The sequence below is a fragment of the Stegostoma tigrinum genome, chromosome 22 (assembly GCF_030684315.1).
Source record: "Stegostoma tigrinum isolate sSteTig4 chromosome 22, sSteTig4.hap1, whole genome shotgun sequence".
Taxonomy (NCBI): domain Eukaryota; kingdom Metazoa; phylum Chordata; class Chondrichthyes; order Orectolobiformes; family Stegostomatidae; genus Stegostoma; species Stegostoma tigrinum.
This window is the reverse complement of record NC_081375.1, coordinates 46,569,234-46,593,755: the sequence shown is the minus strand read 5'-3', so window position 1 is coordinate 46,593,755 and position 24,522 is coordinate 46,569,234. Positions and strand designations below refer to the sequence as shown.

Below are 24,522 nucleotides of genomic sequence, written 5' to 3'. Positions count from 1 at the left end.
TGCCCACTGTAAACACGCAAGGGCCACATGATGATTGAAATGTCAAAGATTAAAGGCATAATTTGAACCCTGCCAAGAGATGAACAAAACAGAATCATTCAAATTGTGCAGTGTTGGGGTCACCCTTGAAATCAAAGCTCGGACCAGAAGGAACGCAGTTGGGCAGCACATACTAATAAGACTGAGTGTGTCAATACCTGCACAAACAACTGTTTAAAGATTATCAATCGGGCTGACAATGTGACTCACTTACTCTTGCCAGAGGTTACATGTATTCGTGCTAAATCCCTGCAGACAAAAGAAGACTTTGTCAATGCATTGTATATTTTCAATTAGAAGCTTAGAGGCCACTGTTGCCTTGTGCATTTTCCTTTGCACTGGCGAACAATCAAAGCTGCCTTACGTCTTTTGAATTTAAATTAAAGTTTTCAGGTAACTGTTCCATTGTGCCATCTCCATAGCAATACGTCAACCAGAGTCCACTTGCAAATGGTATCCTGATTATCATGCCGTTTAAATTGCTGTTCCTTTCTGAAATTTATCATTCTGTCCTGATGACCATAAAACAGAAAGCATGACAACTTGTTTCTTTTCCCAACAATAATCAAAGCCTGTACTACCAATGTAACAATTGTGGGCATAAGTAAGTTGACTTCCTAAACAAAATCCTTTTGGCTGCAATCTAATACTAAATATTCTGCTGCTCAAATACATATTCAATTGACAACTAATTGAGGAAACTCTCCCAATTGAATAGTTCCTTCCCTTTCATAACAAAGCAAGTCTTGAGCTAATTTACAGCAAGAGTCAATGTCAAACCCCAGATTTCAATTTTGAAATTCAATTAAGTCTGGATTCAAATCTATGCTCAACCTATACTTATCTCAGTATCCTCCAACTATCAACAGATTTCACTTAACAGTATAAAAGAAAGCAAACTTAAATCCATAACTTTGGAAAAATGTCACTTCAGACAATTGTAGACATATTGCCATCCTTGTTATTAGATTAACATCTCATCAAATTCCACAACTCGATTACTGACAAATGACAATCCATATTAGTTCTCGTTAGTTAAGTACAATAAGCCATGCATATAATATTACCTGATTAAATGTAGTTTATTTGGGAAATGAACATCACTGAAAGTTAATATACGGATCTCAGTAAATGACCTTGAGATTTAAGAGGCTTTAACAATCAATTTAGATTAGGAAAATCTCAGTCGCATTTATTATGTGTACAATAAACAGCCGAATATGTGTGTATATTATAGTGAAAGTGTACAGTGAAATATTTTGAATTTACATGTACAGTGCTTACATTATGTAGAAATATGCAACTTGTAAACAATTTTGAAACAGTCTTTGGAAAAATAGCTTCCTAGGCGAAAGTTAGTTCCTGTTTAGCTTTCCTTTGGCTTTCTGAGGTTCAAACTGTATCAGTCGGAGTATATCCTTGTTTTCCAGGGTACCTTGAATAAACTCACCTTCTGATAATTTATCTGTGAAAAAGAACATTTAGTTAGAAAGTATACATATTTAAAATAAACTTTCATTTTAATATTCATTGTACAATTTTGACATCTTTCAGTTTGTAATATAGTTTCCTTGTAATGTAAGTTGTGAAACAGCAGAGATGATTTGATGGAAATCCTTCAAAAGAAATTGTTCACTTTTAAATGACATGAAAGGATCTGGAAATAAATGAATCTATTTCAAGTAAACATACGTCACCAGGAATTGTATCCAGTAACTCAGTCGCAAGAAAGTGCTGGGGACATATAGTAATTCACTTAGCATCAGACAAAGTAAGATGTATAAGATAGAACCTTAGTCTTATTGAACAGTTAAAGTTCCTTTACACCATCAGATGCTGATGACATATTGTACATTTTCAGCATCTTCAATGTTCCTTTGAGATTTCTGGACATGAGGTTTTACCCTTTAATAACTGGTTATTAAGTGGGTCTATTTTCCTTGTTCTAGCAAAAACTCTGGGCTTTGATAGGTTTGTGCTGACTTAAAGCTTTGAGAGTTGGTTTACTCAGCTGCGTGTATAGTATAGTAATCACGGCTCTAAATAGTAACTGATCACCAAGGATTATTGATTATGAATGAGCAACAGGTAGATTATTGCTCCTTGTTCAGTACTTCTCCTATTCTAATATCTGACATCTTGACAGCTTCTTCACTGTGGATTCGTAAATACTATTTAATTAGACTCTGCTATTATTAATTATAGACTGCAATAAGGTCATGAATTAATAGAATACATCATATACACACATATATATCCACATAGTCTTTACTAATTCATTGAAACTGCTAGTTAGACATTTTTATTTCATTTAATTCATTCCCCCACCATAAATGGAATTTTATTATGGAAAGAACAATATGTAATTTGCAGGTAGGCAAGTATTCCAAGCTTAAAATCCGTGTGCCTCCCCCATGTCAGTGTATAGTGGGTGTCTATAAATAGGCAGATGTTTCCTACACTTCCTCCGATCCCTGACACCTTCCCCCTACCCCACCTCTACCCTCCCTCTCCTGTCTCCAGTTGTCTCACATTTACCATTTTCTTTCTTGCCAAAGAAATCCCAAATTTTGTCAGCCCTCTTCTCTGGGGTGTTCTCGTCCTCTGGCAGAGTCTTCAGTTCTTCTTCATTGATCATTTTAAATATTGACTGTAGGAAAATAACAAAAAACTGATTTCACCAAAGCAGCATTGAGTGTGACAGACCATTACAACAATTCTGTACAGGACACATCCATATGCACTTCCCTTTTTCAACCAGGATGGTTCAGTGCACATCGTTTCTTAATCTGATACAGAATAACATGTAGTCAGCAGCAAGAAAGATTTCTAAAGCACCCCCTTGCTCTATTTAAAGGGATCAATGACCACTTTCAGTTTAGTTTCTGGATAATATTTCCTGGTCATTGCTGAGTTTGGTATCTTTTTTTTTCTTTCGTTGAAGTCACCTCTACTTCACTGAAGCGGTTCTTTCGGAAGTCTGCCAACTGTTGCAGTCTGAATCACAGGCGCAGAGCAGAGACAGAACAGTATTGCTAGTGACAGTGCAGGTGATTCATAGTTTCATACAGTGCAGAAAAGAGCCTTCAGCCTATGAGTCTGCGCTGACACTTCTGCCACTAAAGAGATGCTAATCCCAATTTCCTGCACTCCTCCCATATCCTTGAATGTTATGATATCCAAATATTTTTTAAAAACTGTAAGGTTTCCAGCTGCCATACCTCCCTAGGCAGTGCATTCCAGATTCCCACCACTTGCTGAGTGAAAACTCCTTTTTTCCCAAATCCCCTCTGAATCTCTTGCCCCTTTCTCTAAATCCATTCTTTCTTGATTGTAGCCGTGAACATACATCTGGTTTCTCCCATGCTGCCAGCGATGGATTTTTCCAACAGTTTCAAGTTTGCTCGTTATTGCTTAAGGGAAGGCACTAAGGTCAAGGAACTGAAGGAACACCTGATTAGATTTTGATTCTTTCTTTACAGAGAGAAGCAAGCAATGCGAGAGTATGTCTTTGCAAGGATCACAAGGGCCCCCATGTTTACGGCACAGCAAGCGCACATATTGCTTTGTTGGTGGCACATGTAAATTCTGAGATGCACAGCAACCCAAGGATTCCACTCCATCTCACCGTCCAACTTGTGTTTGGTTATAGTCAGATCTACACATGGTTTTGTAGCAACAGTCATGATGCCTTCATGGTGAGGCAATGGCCTAGTGGTATTATTGCTAGACTGTTAATCTAGACACCCAGATAATGTGCTGGGGACCTGAGTTTGAATCCTGCCATGGCAGATGGTGGAATTTGAATTCAATAAATATCTGGAATTAAGAATCTAATGATGGCCATAAATCCATTGCCGATTTTCAGGAAAAGCCCATTTGGTTCACTAATGGCCTTTAGGGAAGGAAACCGCCATCCTTACCTGGTCTGGCCTATGAGTGACTCCAGACCCACAGCAATGTGTGGTTGACACTTATCTGCCCTCTGGGCAATTACAGATGGGCAATAAATGCTGCCGAGCCAGCAACACCCTCTCCCCATGAATGAATAATGGGGGAAAACAATCTACAGTGGTAGGTCTGCCATATGTGCTTACAGCAGCACTACAAATCAGAGGGTGTCTACTAGATGACATGGGATGTCTGCCACACAGTGGTCACCAGAGGCTGTCTCAAACTTCATCGAGACTCACCACATAATGCACTCACGTGGGTGCAGACCTTGCCACCAGGTCTTGGGTGATGCATTGCGGAACAGATTGATGAATTAAAGGAGGGAAGGAGTCTGGAGAAGTCGCCCTTCCCACTGAGGCTGGCCTCTGAGTAATTGCCTCATCTGACTGTGGAACAGGAGAACGTAAGCCCTGCCTAACCCCGTCACACATCATACCTGTTAAAAGCAACATTCTGCAGATGCTGGAGATTTGAAATACAGACAGAAAATGCTGGAGAAGCTCAGCAGGTCTGGCAACATCCCTGGAGAAAGAAACAGAGTTAGCTCTTCAATCCAATAACATAAGAGTCATTGGTCTCAAGATATTAACCCTGTTCCTCTCTCTCTCCGCAGATGCTGCGAGACCTGCTGAGTTTCTCCAGTGATTTCTGTTTGTGCACCCGTCTCTGAGTAGCACTTCATTTTCTTTGGCCAAAATTCTAAAGGATAAAGGACCATGGGACAAAGCTCGACACTGGGTCAAATCAGCTTTCTGAATGAAACTGTACAAAATTTCTTACAGAGATCATCAGATCACCCCTGTACCTTCCTTTTATACTTCCTTTCAGAGTGTTTTTGGCAGGCTCAATGCTCGTAAGTAGTGCTCCCCCTAGTGACTGTGATAGGGTTGGGTTGAAGGAAAGTATTGACTCTTAAAAGGAGAGACCATCTTGAAGGATGACCTCAATCAGCTCTGACCCAAGAAACCTAAGCTTTGGCTTGCATCGTCTTGGCAGCTACCATCTAGGCTGAGAGCTGGCAGCGAGGGAATTGGCAGAGTGGCAGTAGGGGGCTGGATGAATGCTATGGTCTTTTGCATCACCTAGCCATTGTGTATGTGCCACAACAGAAACTGAAACATCAACTGTCATTTGTTCATGTGAATTGGATACCACGGGCTTGGTCCATTTATTGCTGTTTTCTTATTGATGGCAATTATGTCAACCATACATTGTCGTGGGTCTGAGGTCCCATGTAGGCCAGACCAGGTAAGAATGACAGGTTTCCTCCTCTAAAGGAAATTAGTGCACCAGATGGGATTTTACAATTGACATTGGTTGTACAGTCACCATTGGACAGGCTTTTTCTTGCCAGGCTTTTATAGAATTCAAATTCCATCATTTGCCATGATGTCCTCAGATCACTAACCCAGGGGTCTGCGTTACTAGCTCACTGACTGACCATTACGCCTCTGCCTCCCCTGTGCTTGGGTGGGCAAATATTGTCATGATATCATTCACCATGCCCTTGCAGGGAATAATGGGCCATAAGCTTTGCAAGGCTTTCTCCAAAAATATTTCATTAAAATATCTTTATATACATGCATAATCACTGAAGCAGTTCGGTTCAGCATACTGGCGCATAAATAAACAAACAAACACTGGGGAGTTTGACTGTATCAAACAAACAAACTGAACATTTTTCTCACTTGTACAAGATTACATTTACATATTTTTGAGGCATTGGGACAGTCAGATAACTAAATGGATTCTTATTTCACTTTAGCAAAACGTCAGACAGTGATCTTTCCCCATTTCACCTTGGCTTTAGTGAGTCCCTCAACACGTAGTCCTAGATCTTGGAATGTGCAGTCTGCAATATTCGGTCAGGGTCAACTCCTTGTTCTGGAGTACCAACAAGTTTCAGGCAGACCAAAGAGCACCTTTCACCGAGTTGATGCTCCTCCAAGTACAGTCGATATTTGTCTCGGTATGTATCCTGCGAATAGATCATCGAGCGGGCAGAGTCAACAGTGATCCTCTCCATGCTGTGTACCATTGACCACAGGCTTTCTGGTGAGTTCCTGAATACATTACCCTTTTCATTGCATGTGCTCAACCATTGTCCTTGGTAGTCTGATTCTTCAAAATCATCATCTGACTTCTTTGCATCAGGACCCAGGGGTACCCTCATCCTCTGGTGATTTGCAATTGTTGCTATCCTTGTCCTCTGATCCAGCTCCAGGATACTTGTGCAAGTTCCATTCCCGAGCTTTGTGCAGTGTCACTGTCTGAGCTAGTGGCTGTGAATACTTGTGTTCCCTCTTCATCATTGTCCTCCTTACCTTTCTCCACTCAGTCTTCCATCACTGTTAAGTCCCTGAGGATCGGACAAGAGAAAGACACAAGGCTTGTGTTGTGTTGAGGGTCAGCGGAGAGGGAAAGGGGCAGCGAGAAGTGTGTGATTAGACCCCGTGCAGCTTTTTAAATCAGGGGAGATTGGGAGGTGAGAGGAAGCTGTGAAAGAGGATTCAGTGTAAGTCCATCTCTGTGCAAATAAATACGTACAGCCAGTCCTGTCCCCTGCTTCTCAAAAGCTGTGCTCCCAGTTACAGCCCCAACTTGCTCATTGAGAGAGTTGGAGCTGTGCCTGTGAGCCCATCGCAATGTGCTTATGTGATTTATCTGCCACGGTTCAAGAGCTGGCAGTTTTGCGAATCATGAGATGCATGACTAAGTGTGAGATCGGTGTGGTGGCAAATGTGAAGCATGGGTAATGACTGATAGTGATTATTGATAGGCGAGTGAAGGGGGTTGGTGAACAGAGCAGTGTCTGAGGTTAGTCATAAAATTCAGTTGTGAGAATATGAAATTTGAAGATATTTTCTCTGAATTTGAGCACTTATTTGAGGACATTGAGCTCACAGCACTGCATCCAGGTCCTTCCAGCAACAATAGATATGTTGACTATGAAACCTACCTGCTCCCATAGCCTTCTCAGCCTTAATATAGAGGGGTCTCCAAAGCCCACCTGGATGGAAGCCGTCTCCCCTCTTCTCCACCTTTGGCATTAGCATCTCCAGTGCTGGACCTGAAACTCTTGATTAGTCAGTGTTCCTCCTCCGCAAAACCACCAGTTAATTCCATCAGCTGTTCTAGCCAGAACGTATCTTCCCTACAAAGTGCAGTTTGTCTTTAAGTTGTGGATACCAGCTTTAAGTGGTGCTAGCCTATACAGCTACCAAGAGCACTGCACTCAAATATCATGGAAGTCAGCAGGTTGTTTGAAAATCACAAACCGCCTGCATTCAAAAGAATATGCATGTCATGATCCCTACATTTGTTTCCAGGTCAAATGTTACCCCTCCTGCTTTTAAGTACAGCCCTTCATGATCTTGAGACATCTGAATGCACCATGAAGTGCTTCTGAAGGACAACGATATGAAACATGAACATTGTTAAAAGATTTGAAAGGTCAAACATCACATCCCAATTGCCATTCCATTGTATTTTTGTTCAGTCGTATTCCAACACAGAGTGCAATGAAGCAGATACTGCTCATTAAGTTGAGCTTTAATATATTTACAAATTCCAGTCACATTCCGAAGTCATCACAACTATTAATGTAACATAATGCAACAGTGACTAAACCATCAAAAACTCTTCCATATTTCCACTATATCCACATGGACTGCTACTGGCAATTTGATCAGTCTCCTATCTAATAAGTCCTTTGCTGTTGTAATACATATCCCAACTGAAATGTTAATAGATACTTTTACTTATGATGAATGTTATCTTTATAGATCGTGCTATTGGTGTGTTGTGCTCTACATTTAATTAATTTGCTACAAACTTAATGTATTCATTCCCTTGATGCTATTCAAATCAGACCAGAGGATTTTTCCAGTAATCGAGTTAATATTCCTTCTATGATCAACACCATGAAAAACACATGATCTAATTTACGTTCATTGGCTGGTTTTCTCAAACTTTGCAGCCAGTATATTTTGTGTTCAGTCCAGTTGTATAGACATGGCTATGCTTTAAAAGCAAAGTGCCTAAGGATGCCTTGGGATTATGCTTCAATGCATTAGAAATAAAAACAATTTCAAGATTTTGTTTTGCAGTGAATGCATAACTTGAAGTTATTGCTGAGTTAAGTTGTATAATGGTAGAATGTGCGATGTGTTCATTTTTATATGGTAACCCCATGATTGTCTTGAGAAAGATGGGAAGGAGAAAAGAAATAATATCAGCTCACTCATCTCCGGCTATTTCTGCAGATAATGGTCACCGCCTGCAGGAGAGGCCTTGATTGGAAAGGTTGCACTCAAAATATGCTCTGTAGCTGAATGGTAAGCATTAAGGGAAATAGAGAGAAGAAAATAACACCAAGATGGGATGTGAGTTATTCACCAATTTACTAAACTGACATGGTGCAGTTTTGGGCATCGATTTAAAGTTTAGCCATACCTTAACAATTTCCAGTACTTCTTCCTTGTTGATTGTGCCGTTGCCATCCACATCATAGAGAGAAAAAGCCCACTCAAGCTTCTGTGACATCTTTCCAGAGGAGGTGAGGTGAAGGGCAATGATGTATTCCTTAAAATCCAGTGTCCCATCACTGTTGGTGTCAAAGCTCCTGAAGACATGGTGAGCATAATCTTTGGGGTTTGCATCTGGGAAGAAGCCAGAATAGATCTTCTCAAATTGTGCCATGGTGATCAAGCCAGTTGGGCACTCCTTCAAGAATGTCTTGTACCATAAGGAGAGCTCCTCTTCTGTGTACTTGGTGTTCATTTTGAGGTCTTCCAAGATACTCTTGGACAGGGCACTACTTTTAGAGTTTCCCATTCCTACTCACACAGCCTAGAAGATGCAAAGGACTACACAAGACCTCTTCTGACTCACTAAAGACCGTACAGACTGATTGCAGAACTATATTTATGAGAACAGATTAAGCTTTATGGATTAAAAGGATTAGTCTTTATCTCCTTGCCTGACATTCACAAAGGCAGCAAAATTTTTACATACATTGCAAGCTAAATAGCTAATGGAAATAACTGACACAAAACCTAAAATACCTTAAAATTATAATCAACATCTGTGCTTGCAGACAGTTCATTTTCTGTACAATGTTACTTTGCAGTAACACATGTTGTTAATTTACTAATCCATTGATTATTTGTATTCACAGAGAATGGAATTGTTGGTTATTTTTAACTTTGTTGTCAGGGTGTGGATAAACTGCTAAGTTGAAATTTGTTGTTAAGTTACGTATGGAAGTATAGGAAATAGGAGCAGAAGTCGGCTGTTCAGACAATCAAAACCACACAGCCACTCGACAAGATCGTGGTTCATCCTTTATCTCAAGCAGAAACAGGCCAAGCAACACAACAGGTTGCTGCTCCACTTAAGCTTTCTCCTATCTTTACTCATTTAGTTATATCACGTAACCCTGTATTCACTTCTCCCTTATAAGCTTGCACAGGATTACATAAGATTCACAGAAAATATAGTTGCCCTGAGAAAAGTGTAAGTGTTCACGTGGAACCACTCTATTTCTTGTGGTGGTCCTGTTAATCCCATAATGGATTTTGACTCAGTCGCAATGCTGAAAACAGTCGTAGAAATCCAAGACAGATTGGTATGTGATTTAAAGGGGAACTGGGACGTGACAATCCTACCCAAAATCCACAAACTGGTCGACTCCGCCTGCTCCTGCCCAACAAACTTATCTCCACCTATCTCGACTCTATTTTCTCCCCCTTAGTTCAGGAAATCCTTACCTACACCACCCATGCCCTTTACCTCCTCCAGAACTTCCAATTCCCTGGTCCCCAACACCTCATCTTTCCCAAGGACGTCCAGTCCCTATACACCTGTATTCCCCATGCAGATGGCCTAAAGGCCCTCCACTTCTTCCTGTCCCACAGGCCCAACCAATCCCCCTCCACCAACACCCTCATCCACCTAGCCGAACTCGTCCTCACCCTCAACTTCTCCTTCAATTCCTCCCACTTCCTACAGACAAAGGGGGTGCCATAGGTACCCGCATGGGTCCAAGCTATGCCTGCCTCTTTGTAGGTTACGTGGAACAGTCCCTCTTCTGTAGCTATACTGGCCCTAAACCCCACCTCTTCCTCCGTTACATTGATGACTATATCGGTGCCGCCTCGTCTTCCCCCGAGGACTCGAACAGTTCATCCACTTCACCAACACCTTCCACCCCAACCTTAAGTTCACCTGGACCATTTCTAACACCTCTCTATCCTTCCTGGACCTCTATTTCTCCATCTCTGGCAACCACCTAGAAACCAATATCCATTTTAAGCCCACCGACTCCCACAACTACCTAGAATACACCTCCCCCCACCCACCTTCCTGCAAAAATGCCATCCCCTATTCCCAATTCCTTTGCCTCCACCGCATCTGGTCCCAGGATGAGACTATCCACTCCTGTACATCTCAAATGTCCTCGTTTTTCAAGGACCACGACCTCCCCCCACAGTGGTCGAGGATGCCCTCGACCATGTCTCCCGCATTTCCCGCAACTCATCCCTCACACCCCCTCCCTGCAATAACAACCAAAGCAGAATCCCCCTCATCCTCATGTACCACCCCACCAACCTCCGGATCCAACACATCATCCTCCGACATTCTCATCTGCAATCCCACCCCACCACCCAAGACATTTTTCCCTCCCCACCCTTATCTGCTTTCCGAAGGGACCACTCTATCCATGACTTCCTTGTCCACTCCACACTCCCCTCCAGCACCACCACATCCAGCACTTTTCCCTGCAACCACAGGAAGTGCTACACCTGCCATCACACCTCCCCCGCCTCACCCTATCCCAGGCCCCATATCTGCTAATGTGGTATACTGCGTTGTGGCCTCCTCTACATCGGGAAAGCCAAGCGGAGGCTTGGGGACCGTTTTGCAGAACACCTATGCTCGGTTTGCAATAAAAAACTGCACCTCCCGGTCACGAATCATTTCAACTCCCCCTCCCATTCCTCAAACGACATGCCCATCCTGGGCCTCCTGCAGTGCCACAATGATGCTACCCGAAGGTTGCAGGAACAGCAATTCATATTCTGCTTGGGAATCCTGCAGGCCAATGGTATCAATGTGGACTTCACAAGCTTCAAAATCTCCCCTCCCCCTACTGCATCCCAAAACCAGCCCAGCTCGTCCCTGCCTCCCTAACCTGTCCTTCCTCCCACTTATCCCCTCCTCCCACCTCAAGCCCCACCCCCATCTCCAACCTACTAAACTCATCCCACTCCCTTGACCTGTCCGTCCTCCCTGGACTGACCTATCTCCTTCCTACCTCCCCACCTACACTCACCTTTACTGGCTTCATCCCCGCCTCTTTGACCTGTCTGTTTCCTCTCCATCTACCTTCTCCTCTATCTATCTACTATCCACCTCCCCCTCTCTCCGTATTTATTTCAGAACACACTTTGCCTCCCAATTTATGAAGAAGGGTCTAGGCCCGAAACATCAGCCTTCCCGCTCCTCTGATGCTGCTTGGCTTGCTGTGTTCATCTAGCTCTACATCTTGTTATCTCAATATTACACATGTCCTTTTTATTTGTTCTTTGAATGGTGAAGCAGACTCAGTGGGATGAATGGCCTACTTCTGCACATGCATCTCACTGTCTTGTACCCTTATGACTCGTTCAAGCCCAGATATTGTCCAGGTTACTGTATGTGGGAATGAATTGCTTCAGTACATGAGAAGTTGTGAACAACACTGCAATAAATAAGTGAGCATCCACATTTCTGCACTAACGCTAAAGGGAAAATCATTGATAAAACATCTCAGAATAATATTTCACGGAAACGCCTCGAGGAAAAGTCTTATGGCTGACATAGTTATCTTCCAACAAGCAAACTCAACTTCCTTTGTGCTAATAATGACTATGAACAGCAGAGAGTTTCAAAAACAGCCATGATGATAAGGTCAACCACTCTTACCTTGCTACTGAAATTCAGCTTTTATACCCATGTTTGGGCCAAAATTGAATATAATGCAGTCTATAGCTGAGTGGCTCTGGTAAAATCCAAATTGAGAAACTCAGTGACAGAAATTACAGAGCAGGCAGGAGGTACCAAACTAAATAAAACCAAAGAACTATGGATGCAGGAAATTAAGAGGTGCTGGAAGATCTTCCTGCACCTTCATTAAACTTCTCATTGCACATGATCTGGATTTGCTTGTTTGGATATGAAGAATTCCATTTCAACCTGATGCAATGTAATGTTTACTTGTATAGCAAGTCAATCGAAGCAAATTCGCTCAGATATTTAGAAGCAGTAGTATTTCAGTTAGACAAGAATCTAGCGTTAAATTACCGGCTTCTATTTCCACACTATTTTTGTCACACATTCCACTGTTATTTTTGTTGAAACAAGACTATATGTGTCTACTAAATGATAACCCAAAAATGGATACAAAGGAAATAAATAATCCTTAAATATTAAATCAAATTTTGCAGCAGTCTGACTTTACCTGTGAAGTCATTTGGCAAAAAACGTTAATCAGTGCAGTCTGTAGCAAAAACCATCGTTATGCAGCTTGGCACTAGAAATGTCAATTGCAACAAAGAAATGCATCTTCTTTCAAAAAAAAATCACATGAAATGTCTTTTTTGGACAGATAACCTACACACTCAAAACTATAAAACTTCTATGACACTGACTGGTTTCCAGTTTAGGCGTGAGTCTTCAAACAAAAAACCAAAAGAACTGCAGGTGCTGTTTATCAGGAACAAAAACAGAAGTTGCCAGAAAAGCTCAGTAGGTCTGGCAGCGTCTGTGAAAAAAGCAGAGTTAAAGTTTTGGGTCTGCTGACCCTCCCACAGAACTGTAGGGGTGAGTCTTTATTGGGAGTGGGTACAGACTTCCCTCCTGCCAGCTGGGGTGCCAACTCCCTGTTTTCTGGGTGGCAGGATGTAGGGGTTGGAAGGGTTACCCAACTGCAAGCAGTAGGCAGCTACTGGACCTTGTGAAAGATAAAATAATGCAAATTGTTGAGGGTCAACTGGAAACTCTGTGTCATCTAATGTCCCTAAAGGTCTGGGGGAACTATGGTGCAAGTCACCTTCTGCTCCAGGCAGTTTTAAAGGCCCTCCACATCCACCTGACTCCAGGCACAGCTCCCTGTATTGCTGAAAACACTTCACGATGGTGGCCCAGTTAATCAGATTTTTTAAAAATAGAACTTTTGAAAAGTTTGAGATGGGGCTTCCATCTTCCAGTACCCTCTTTCTCACTTCCTTGAAAGACTCACCCCTCTTCCTTCTGAGCTAAATGAGAACCTATTGGCCATCCAGTTTCAAGAGCCTGCTCATTATCCTATTGGGCAGCAAGGCTGCTGACTTGTCATAACTTGAGCAATTTAGGGAAAATCAGAGGCAAGTGACTATTCCTCACAGACTTTGACCTCTTGACCCCCATTTGAGCCTAAAGTCAATGGGGAAATCATGCACCTTCAGTTTGATCCTTAGTTTGGTCTCTTTTGTGTATATAAAACACAAAATCAAATAGATAGATGATGTAATGTCAGAATATCATTTTCAAGTGGATCGTGTCAGTAGAAACACAGAATGCAAATACAAAAGTAAATTCAGAACAAACATTAGTAATAGCTCCTTTACTCAGAGGGTATTTAGTGTAAACTAACAGACAGGCAGCAACATTACAAGCATTAAAATTAGAAATTGATGGTAAGATGAGAGACTTTCGAAGAATAAGCCACAATTTTTTTTTCATTTTTATATCATTAGAGAGTTAGATGAACTGCTTTAAATGAATGTTAAGGACAGAATTTATTTGTTCCTTTTGTACTTATACATAACAAAGAGAATGTAAAAATGAAGGGCCTGTAAATTCGTCAATAAGTTGATGCTTCGTTGCAGTGAAGGACTAGTGGAGCATTCTCAGTAAGATGCAAGGTTTCTCGTAGCTGAACTTCCAGTTGAATAGCTCTCAGGTGAACATGAAGATGGATCAAGTTGAGAGGAGTCCTTCTATATTGCTGTTTGTTACCTTGGCTGCTTGGATGGTATACACTGATTTTGATGCTTTCCAATGGAACTCTATCAAACCCTTCTGCTCTAATATTGAAAGCAGACAATAAAAAGGCATTCTCATCCTGTGATTTGTACAAGCTCAAAGACCTATTCCAAAGAAAGGTATTGTGTTGAGTACACATACTGTGTTGATACTATATACCATGAGATGCACACAGCTCAGTTTGAATTAGGAAAATTGTTATAATGTAATCGAAAGTAAACAGGATTATTTTATCCTATTTTACCACACAATGGGTCTCAATGTATCTTTTGGCCATGATAAACTGAAAAGACAAGTTTGCTAGAATGCCTCAGATCTCTTGCTGATTTATCATCAAACAAGGAGTTTGTGAGTCAATGTACCCTCTAATATGTTCTTCTCTCCAGTGTGTCTTCTGAGGTCCATGAGCAGCAATGGTTTCCATTGGTAACTGGAAATCAAAAGGACTTGAAGGGCCAAAAGGCCTACTCTTACTCCTCTCTTCTATGTTTCAAAACATCTATACACTGAGTGGTGTGTGCAGATGCCTGGCCATGTGGCCCCACAGTTTGGTGGGGGAATTGGAATGAATTCATGGATGAATGTGAATATTCATATTTCCTATGGTGTTTGCCTGAGACTCAAGCCTGACTACAGCAGAAACTTTCAAAAGTCATATAGTTTTCAGCAGCTTTTCAGAATCCCCTTCCCCTCCCACATTTCTGAAGAAGGGCCCCGACCCAAAACGTCAAGCTTTCCTGCTCCTCTGATGCCGCTTGGCCCGCTGTGTTCATCCAGCTCTACACCACATTATCTCTAGTTTTCAGCAGGAGTCACTTCAAAGTCTGCTTGTGTTTAAAATTTTAACACAGCCACAGGAGAGTTCACAACAGACCAGAACGAGAGTCAATTCCACTGGTAATTCTTAAGTTTTATCAGAACACTAATAGGTCTGTGGAAGCTCAGACACAGGTTTTCTGATTGCTTCCAACGCAACAGCAATGCTTTGAATTTATACAATCCCTTATTACTGACTTACTGTTGCACTGTGTTTATCTTAATACAACATAAACTTTGGTCACCTCCAGAGAATAACATTGTCAGGTTAAATTGGATTTGTTAAGACATTACTGTAAGCAATGAATGAAGAGTCAAAGGAGAAATCAGACTCTATGCAGCATCCTACCTAAATCAGCATCATTCTCCAGCAGTTCTGTTTCAGGATTGCAAAACTGATTAAAGAAGCTTTCTATGCTAATGATACTTGTCATTACTTTTTATTAATAAATACGCCATAAGCTGAACACACATATGAGGGAAAGACACAGGTCCCATTGAAAGTTATTATGGTGTAATTTATGACTGGTTCCACCTTAGCGATAAAAGTCCATGGTTCTAACACCTTTGTGCCCCACAAATTCTAATTAAAGTTTTAAATATTACTGCAAACTCATCCAGTCTGATGCCGAGCACGTCAGCAAAAAAAAAGAGGATTTATTTAGTGCTTCAGTTGCTGTTGAAGAGACGCATCTGAGGTTCCAAAAGGAAATATGGAGTGAAAAAGACAAAGAGGGCACCAGTTAATGTCCTAGGCTGTCTCGTTACAATATATAGTAGCTAGCAGGAAATGGCATCAGCTTGACCATGGTAACAGTTGTCTTGTGTGTACTGCAGGTGAGAAGTGCTGCATCATACAACATTACATAAAAAATTGTACAGTCATACAGCACAGAAACAGACCATTTGGTCCAATTAGTCCATGCTGAACATAATCCCAAACGAAACTAGCCTGCTCCTGGCCCTTACCCCCCCCCAAGCCTTTCCTATTCATGTACTTGTCTAAGAGTGTTTTAAACATTGTAACTGCGCCCATATCTACTACACCCTCAGGAAGTTTATTCCAAATGCAAAACAAACTTTCCCCTCATATCACTCTTCTCACATTAAAAATATGCCCCCTGACCTTGAAATGCACATTCTAGATATAATACACCTGTCATTAACTTTATTGTAATGATGCTGTAGCTTCAAGAGGTCACCTTGTCCTGGTTTCTTTTAAGAGCAAAAGGTTATGAGCTGGCTGCTGGAGACCACTTGAATAAACATCTTGGGAGGCCTTTGTTTTAATGCAGCCTGAATGGGTGTAGCCAGCCCTCACGGATTAGGATTTCTGAAAAGATAAAGAAAATATTTTCAAAATTAAGATATTTTCTGCAACTACAATTATTCCCCTCATGCCGTTCAATGTTTTAAAGTAGCAATTCCCCTCCCATTTTTATTTTGCACTGGTAATAAAATATATTACATTTTGAGTTTAAGATCAATATGAAACAGATGGGACACAATGAGTGTGGGGAGAATTAAAAGGAAACATAATGGTGTCTGAGGTAGGATCTCTTATCTCAAAACATCATTCAAACCAAACATTAACTCTGAATTCTCCCGACAGACCTGCTGAACTTTTCCAGCTATTTCTATTTTTGTTCATAATAATTTCGGTATGGACTTGAATATCAGAGCATCAAGCTTTTGAATATCCAGGCTAGTCTGTTCTAGTTTAAAAGCAAGACACTGCAGCTGTTAAAAAAAAACTGATTTGCAAACAGTAAAAACTGGAAATACTCAGCAGTTCAGACAGCATCAGTGCAAAGGAAAATTTAAAATCATAGGCTGACACAGACTGATGTCATTGATCAAAATTTCAACTCTGTTTCTCTCATCTCAGATGTTGTCAAACCTTATTAATAGAGGTAATGGGAACTGCAGATGCTGGAGAATCCAAGATAACAAAGTGTGAAGCTGGATGAACACAGCAGGCCCAGCAGCATCTCAGGAGCACAAAAGCTGACGTTTCAGGCCTAGACCCTTCATCAGAGAGCGGGTCTAGGCCCGAAACGTCAGCTTTTGTGCTCCTGAGATGCTGCTTGGCCTGCTGTTTTCAAACCTTATTACTACTCCAGTCCTCTCCTAATTACTGTATGCGCTTCAACTTATTCAAAATTCTTGTACCAAATCTCGTGCACCCATCAGTCTGTGCTCACTGACCTGCATTGGCTGCAGTTCTACCCAACCTCTCAGATTTAAAATATTATAATCCTTGTGATCCTACCTGTCCTTACCACATAATTTCTTCCAGCCTTACAACCCCCTCTGCCAAACCCCCATCTTCCATTGGGCTCTCCATCACTCTTACTCAGGCATCTCTTGTTTTCACCCCTCCCCTCTTTCTACCATTGCTTGCCATACCCTCAGCTGTATAGACTCTATGTTCTGAAATGCCTTAAACAAACTCCAACACCTTGTCTCCTCCTTCATGTCATAGCCTAAACTTAGCACAATGCTGATTTTTCTTTATGCCTCTTTGGCTAAGCATCTTTGGCATATCTCCCCACTTGTAAAAGTGCTTTACAAATGTGAGTCATCGTTGCTATTTCTTAAATTACAGAAAGTGCATTAAGAAACGACGTCACTGTCCCGTAGCTTTGCTAGTGTTGAGGCTAATCTGTTGTCTCCAATCTGTCAATGTAATTAGACTCTTAGGTAAGATATGCTGAGTTATTTATCTTCCCTGCATCCACTAATCCATCAAACTAATTGCTGGTCAACAACCAGACAAGTCCATTTTGCTGAATAATAACATTATTAACAGGAACTCTGTAGTTGGGGCAGGCCGAAATCACCATTTAAAAAAACCCTTACTAGGATGGTTCCTGTAACAATCACCAAGGATTGAATGACTGGGGATTTTATCTTTAGAATAAACAAAGTCAGGTGTTGCTGATAGGGGTCTTTAAGATTATAATGGGATTTGATACGGTCAGCCGAGAAAATGCCTCTATTTGTCTGAAAGTTCAAAATCACAGACCAGAAATATGAGTTTGTCACTTACGAATTCAATGAAAGAGTCACCTTTAAAGAAGGATAACAGATGTCTTGGAGTATATGTGCTTATCCTACAGCACAGCACTGATTTGCAGCATAGTACTTTTATTTGTTATTTATATAAATGATTTTGATGGAAATATAGGAGGCATGGTTACAAAGTATGAAGATGACAGAAAATTTGGTGGTACAGTGGACAGTGAAGAAGGTTATCTAAGGCTACAAAGAGATCTTGATCAATTGGGTTAATAGGCTGAGGACTGGCAGATGGAGTTTAATTTGGATAAATGTGAAGCAATGCAATTTGGTAATGCGAACAAAGGCAGGACTTATAGAAATAATGGAAGGGCCCTGGATAGTTTTGTTAAACAGAGAGAATCAGGAATGTATATAATTCTTTGATATTTGCATCAGCATGCCTGCCTTCACTTCTCAGATCTTTGAATGTTGGGACGTCACATTGAGGCCTCTTCTAGAATACTGTTTGAACTTCTAGTTGCCCTGTTATAGGAAAGATATATTAAACTGAAGAGGGTTCATAAAAGATTTACAAGGATGTTGCCGGGAATGGAGTATTTGAAATATAACAATAGATCGGAAAGACTGGGACTTTTTTCACTGCAGCATAGGAGGTTGAGGGGTGACCTTATAGAGGTTTATAAAATCATGAGGGGTATAGATAAGGTAAATGACCAGGGTCTTTTTCCTCAGGGTGGGGGGAGTTCAAAACTAAGGGGCATATTTTTAAGGTGGGAGGAGAAAGATTTAAAAAGGACGTGAGCAACAATTTGTTTACAGAGAGAGTGTTTCGTGTTTGGAATGGACTGCCAGAGGAAGTGATGGTGCAGATACAGTTATAATGTTTGAAAGACATTTCGATAGGATTGGAAAGGTTTAAAGGGGCATGGGGCAAGTGTGGGCAGGTGGGACAAGTTTAGTTTGGGATTATGGTCAGCGTGGACTGGTTGGACCTAAGGGTCTGTTTCTGTGCTGTGTGACTTTATGACTCAGTCATCTTGTTTATTAAAATTGTAAGTCTGTGCCTGGACCTATCAAGATTTGTTGCTTGTCCTGATTAACTCTCCTCAACATCAGCTAGAGGAAGTCAGACTCAAAGACACATAATCAGGTCCATTAAATCCAACATTCCCCCACGCAAAGGAAGGAAGCTGGTTAAGAATTTTACCCTCTTCTAGATACTCTAGATTTCAATTAGTTTTTCTTAAGCTAGATTGGAATTTTCTAAAATATTTTAAGAACCTGGGTGAAATTCTTCAGTAAGTATTGCGCCCCCCCCCACCCCAAAACATCAATAAAAGCAAAATACAGTGGATGCTGGAAATTGAAACTAACACAGAGAATGCTGGAAAAACTCAGCAGATCTGGCATCATCTATGACGAGAGAAACAGTTTAGCATTTCCAGTCCAGTATGGCCCTTCTTCAGAACTGAGGGAGTTCCGGCTTCTTATTTGCATTTGTGTATGCATATATGCAATCATCCAAGTTTGTTCCATAATTATTACATCATTCATCTCACAGCAATCATTATATACTTACATTTACGTTGCTGAATTTTGCTGAATTTTTTCAGCAATGAGTCTATAAGAATGTGTATTGTTGTAGCCAAGGATTTCCTACTGACACAGTGAACTTTTAATTACATCATATGTATTTGTAAAAAGAGAACATACAAGCCAGATAAGTGAGGATCTAAATTTTGAACATATAATTCATAAATTGTTTGCAAGTCCTGGATGGATTAGGCCCAGCCTCAAGGGAGACTCTGGAATGTCATGTCTAGTAGTAGTCATCATAGGTTGTTGAAGGGAGAAATGGATTGCAAACTGAGCTGTAATTTCCTGTGAGTTATTGCAATCCGTGAACATGATAGGAGAAAAGAGAGCAGTCTGGATGAGAGATATAATTATATTTTTGTCTTTCAGGAATGCATAAGAAGAGGAATTTAAAATCAGTTCCAACGCTACTCAATATGCTAGCGGGTGAAGGCGTGCATTGTGACTGCGCAAATCACTGTGATACAGGTAAAAACTGTCTCTCTCTCTCCCTCTGTCTAACTCTCCATGCAGGAAGCTAGAAATTAAATGAACGTACAGCTGAAAGGAAACAGGACAAATGCCTTTCCAGTTGATTTTCAAGCCTCTCAAAATCAATGCTTGCCTCCCGACACTAGTATCACCTAAAGTGGTAACCACAGCATTTCACTATCAACCCTTCATAAACAATCCACAGCCTGATCTGTATTTCTTTTAAATGTTCTTACCTCTAATGTGTACATGTTTTGCATGATGATTTCTACTCATGTTCAGTAATTAGTAAATTCACACTTTTGTTAATGCAAGAAAGCCTAGTTAAATTGAATCTTTTTAAAAGATAAAATCAGTTGCTGTGAGAGAAGGCCTCTGCAAGGGAAGGGATCCTTATTAAATTAACTTTGTTGCACAGAGTCGATGGTTCGGGTTAACAAGGATGGGCAGCCAGCTCATTCTGCCTCACCTATGAGCTTCACAGTTTGGAGCAATCCACCTGAAATCTACCTGGAAGCTGTTGTGATGAAACATTCATACTGTGCACAAAGGAAGATGGTTGTGGTTGTTGCATGTCTGTCACCTCAGCTCCAGAACATCACTGCAAGAGTTCCTCAGAATAGTGTCCTCGGCTATCCATCTTCAGCTGCTTTATCAACAAGCTTCACTCAGAATTCGGGTGTTCAGTGGTATTACATAATGTTTAACACCTTCCGTGGTTTTTCAGACATTGAAGCAGTGTGTGTCCATATTCAACAAGATCTTAACAACATCCACGGTTTGCTGCAAAGTGGCAAGTAACACTGTCAACCCAAGTGCCAGGCAATGACCATCTCTGACGGGAGAGAATCTAACAGTTGCCCTTTGATGTTCAATGACATTGTCATTGCTGAATCCCCATTATCAACATCATGGTGGTTACCATTGACCAGAACATGAACTGAACAGGTCAGATGAATGTTGAGATTACTTGAACAGGTCTGATGCTAAAAATTTAAGATCAGATGAAACCAGTGCTGAGGTAGGCCTATCGATCCTGCAAGAATGCTTCATCATTTGATAACATCGTGACTGGCTTTTTATGATTCAAGTTCCACTTTCCCATTTAGCCCTGAATACCCTTGATTCTCTAGCCAAACAAGAGCCTGCAAGGTACTCATTCAATGAACTTCAATAAATCGTTTAGAAATGATCATCCTTTGTCAAAACCATTCCAATTCTTCCTGAGTTTATCTCAGTGTGAAGCTATAATTTCTTTAATGATTGTCTCTAACACCTTCCCTAAACAGACACCAAACTAACAGCCTGATATTTCCCCATATTCTGCCTCTTTCCCCTCTACATTTATTGCCATCCAGTCTGATGGAAGCTTTCCAGAAACAAACAATTTTGGAAAATTAACGCCAATCCATGAACTACGTCATTAGTCATTTCATTTATGAGCCTAAGACAAAATCCATCAAGGCACAGCGACATCTCATCCCACAGTTCCGTCAGTTTGCTTAGTACCATTTCCCTTATCGTTGTGAATGCGCTAATTTCCTCCTTCCCTTCCACCTCCTAATTTATAGTTATCACTGTAATGTTTATGCATCCTCTATAGTGAAGACAGAAGCAAAATGCTTATTCAATGTATCTGCCATTTCCTTACTGTCTAATATTAACTCACATCCTCATTCTCTAAAGGAGCAAAATTACTCTACTTAAGCCTTTTATTTTCTCAAATGGCTGCAGAAACTCGTTATTCACGTTTACATTCCTTGCTAGCTCTGTCTCATATTTTACGTTTTTCCTCTTGATTAACTTTTCAGTCATTCTCTGCCATTCTTTTCATTTTGAGCAATTATTTCACCTGCTACTCATTTTTGTGCAGTTATATGCTTTTAACTTCAGTTTGATGCTTTCCCTATTTTTTTTCATTAACTACGTATGGTGGATCTTCTCTTTGGGATTTTTCTTTACAGTAGGAATGAACTTATTTTGAATATTCTGAAATATATTCTTAAGGGTCTGCCACTGTATTTCCATTGACATATTCTTATTCTAGTATCCCAGTTCACTTCAGTTTACAGACTCGCTGAGTTATCTTTATAAATTAGGAGAAGAAAGCAGCCAGCAGAGGGCTCTGACAATGCTGATTGGTGGTTGGGGTGAAGATTTGCATTGGCACAGTCGCCACTACCAAACAGTGACTTGTGGAGGGAGTGTTGGCAAGAGGCAGTTAAATCCAGAATATTACTTCCAACGTTCTCTCTCTCCTCCATCTTCTAACAAAATAAAGTCACTGTGAAGACCACAAGCAAGGGAAGTGGTCTTGCATGCAGTTGGTTCTACTGCAGAAGGAGGGGTTAAAAAGTGTGCCAGGGAAATAATAATAGGGGATTCAATTGTAAGGGTAATAGACAAGTGCTTCTGTGGCCATAAATTAGACCCCAGGGTGGTATGTTGTCTCCCTGGTGCCGGAGTCTGGGATGTCTCGGAGCGGGTGCAGGACACTCTGGAGGGCGAGGATGAACAACTAGTGGTCATGGCACCTTTTTGGTACAAATGACAATGGCATGAAAAGGTATGAGGTCCTAAAGGCAGAATATAGGGAGCAAGGAAGAAAATTAAGAAATCAGACCTCAAAGGTAGTGAGCTCATGGTTACTACTAGTACCACGTGCTAGACAGAGCAGAAATTACCCCCTCCTTCTGCCGCAGAGCCAACTGTAGGCAAGACCACTCACCTTCCCTTGCTTGTGGTCCTCACAGTGACTTTACTTTGTTAGAGGATGAAGGAGAGAGAGAAACTTGGAAGTAATATTCTGGGTTTAACTGCCTCTTGCCAACACTCGCTGCACAAGCCACTGTTGGATGAATACTTGGCTGAAAAGATGGCATCAAGGGAAGGGTTTCAAATTCCTGGAGCATTGGGACCAAGTCTGGAAGAGGTGGGACCTGTACAAATTGGATGGATTACATGTGGGCAGGATTTGGACTGATGTCCAAGGGACAGTGCTTGTTAGAGTCATTGGGGAGGATTTAAACTGATATGCCAGGGGGATGAGAACCTATGTAAGGAGTCAGAGAAGGAGGAAGCAATGAAAAAAGCAACACATAGAAAAGGGAATAAGAAAAGTGAAAGGCAGAGAAACTAAGGACAAAATTCAAACAGGGCTATTGAGAAAAATAAGACTGGGACAAACAATATTAAAAAGACAAGCTTAAAGGCTTGTGTGCAGAGCATTTGCAATAAAGTGGATGAACTAAGTGTGCAGATAGATGTGGGTGGGTCGATATGTTGCGATTACGGAGACATGGCTGCAGGGTGACTAGGGATGCGAACTGATTGTCCCAGTGTATTCAGTATTTAGGAAGGACAGGTGAAAAGGGGCAGGTGGCAGAGCAACATTGCTGGTTAAAGAAAAAATTAACACAATAGTGAGAAAGGACATTAGCTCAGACAATGTAGAGCCGGTACGGGTAGAGTTGAGAAATACCAAGGGGCAAAAAAACATTAGTTGGTGTCACATATAGACCCCCAAACTGCACTGGTGATGTTTGGAATGGCATTAAACAGGAAATTAGAGATGCAGGAGATAAGGGAACATCAGTGATCAAGGCTGATTTTAATCTGCACATAGAATGGGCAAATCAAATTAGCCACAATGTCATACAGGCAGAATTCCTGGAGTGTATACAAGATGGTTTTCTTCACCAATAAGAAGATGAAACAACTAGAGAGCAGGTTATCTTAGACTGGGTGCTGTGAAATGGGAAGGGAATCATTGCCAATCTAGTTGTGCGAAACGCCTTGGAGATGAGTGACCATAAAATGGTAGAATTTTTTATCAAGATGGAGAGTGAGGTTGTTGATTCTGAGGCTAGATTGCTGAATCTTAATAAAGAAAACTATGGAGATATGAGGCGTGAGTTGGCCTTGATAGACTGGGGAGAATTACTCAAAGAGATGACAGTGGATAGACAATTGCAAACATGGGGGAACACATGAGGGAACTGTAACAAACTGTTTATTCCTGTCTGTCACAAAAGCAAAATGGGTAAGTTAGCCAATTCATGGCTTACAAAGGAAATTAGAGATAGAATCCAAACCAAGTAAGAAGCGTAATAGATTGGCCAAGAAAAATAATATAAATGAGGATTGGGAGCTGTTTAGAAATTAGCATAGAAGAACCAAAGGATTGATTAAGAAGGGGAAAATACTGTACAAAAGTAAGCTTGCAGGGAACACAAAGACTTACACTAAGAGTTTCTATAGGTACATGAAGAGAAAGAGATTGCTGGAGGTAAATATAGGTCCCCTGGGGACACAAATGGGGAATGTATAACAGGGGACAAAGAAATGGCTGAGGAACTGCATACATACTTTGACAACAAAATGTGAGGCTGGATGAACACAGCAGGCCAAGCAGCATCTCAGGAGCACAAAAGCTGACGTTTCGGGCCTAGACCCTTCATCAGAGGTACTTTTGTTTTGTTGTCTTGGATTCTCCAGCATCTGCAGTTCCCATTATCTCTGCATACATACTTTGGTTCTGTCTTTACAAAACAA

At 41.1% G+C, this 24,522-nt stretch overlaps 1 protein-coding gene across 1 annotated transcript; it reads right to left on the bottom strand.

The window, feature by feature from the left end:
* Positions 1-977: 977 nt before the first annotated feature.
* LOC125463702 (recoverin-like) lies at positions 978-8,892 on the bottom strand. The gene is made up of 3 exons (XM_048555294.2): positions 8,449-8,892; positions 2,578-2,689; positions 978-1,504 (listed from the first exon to the last, which is right to left on the bottom strand). Exons 1-3 carry the CDS (start codon positions 8,827-8,829, stop codon positions 1,395-1,397), a joined length of 603 nt encoding a protein of 200 aa, XP_048411251.1. The 5' UTR covers positions 8,830-8,892; the 3' UTR covers positions 978-1,394.
* Positions 8,893-24,522: the final 15,630 nt, after the last annotated feature.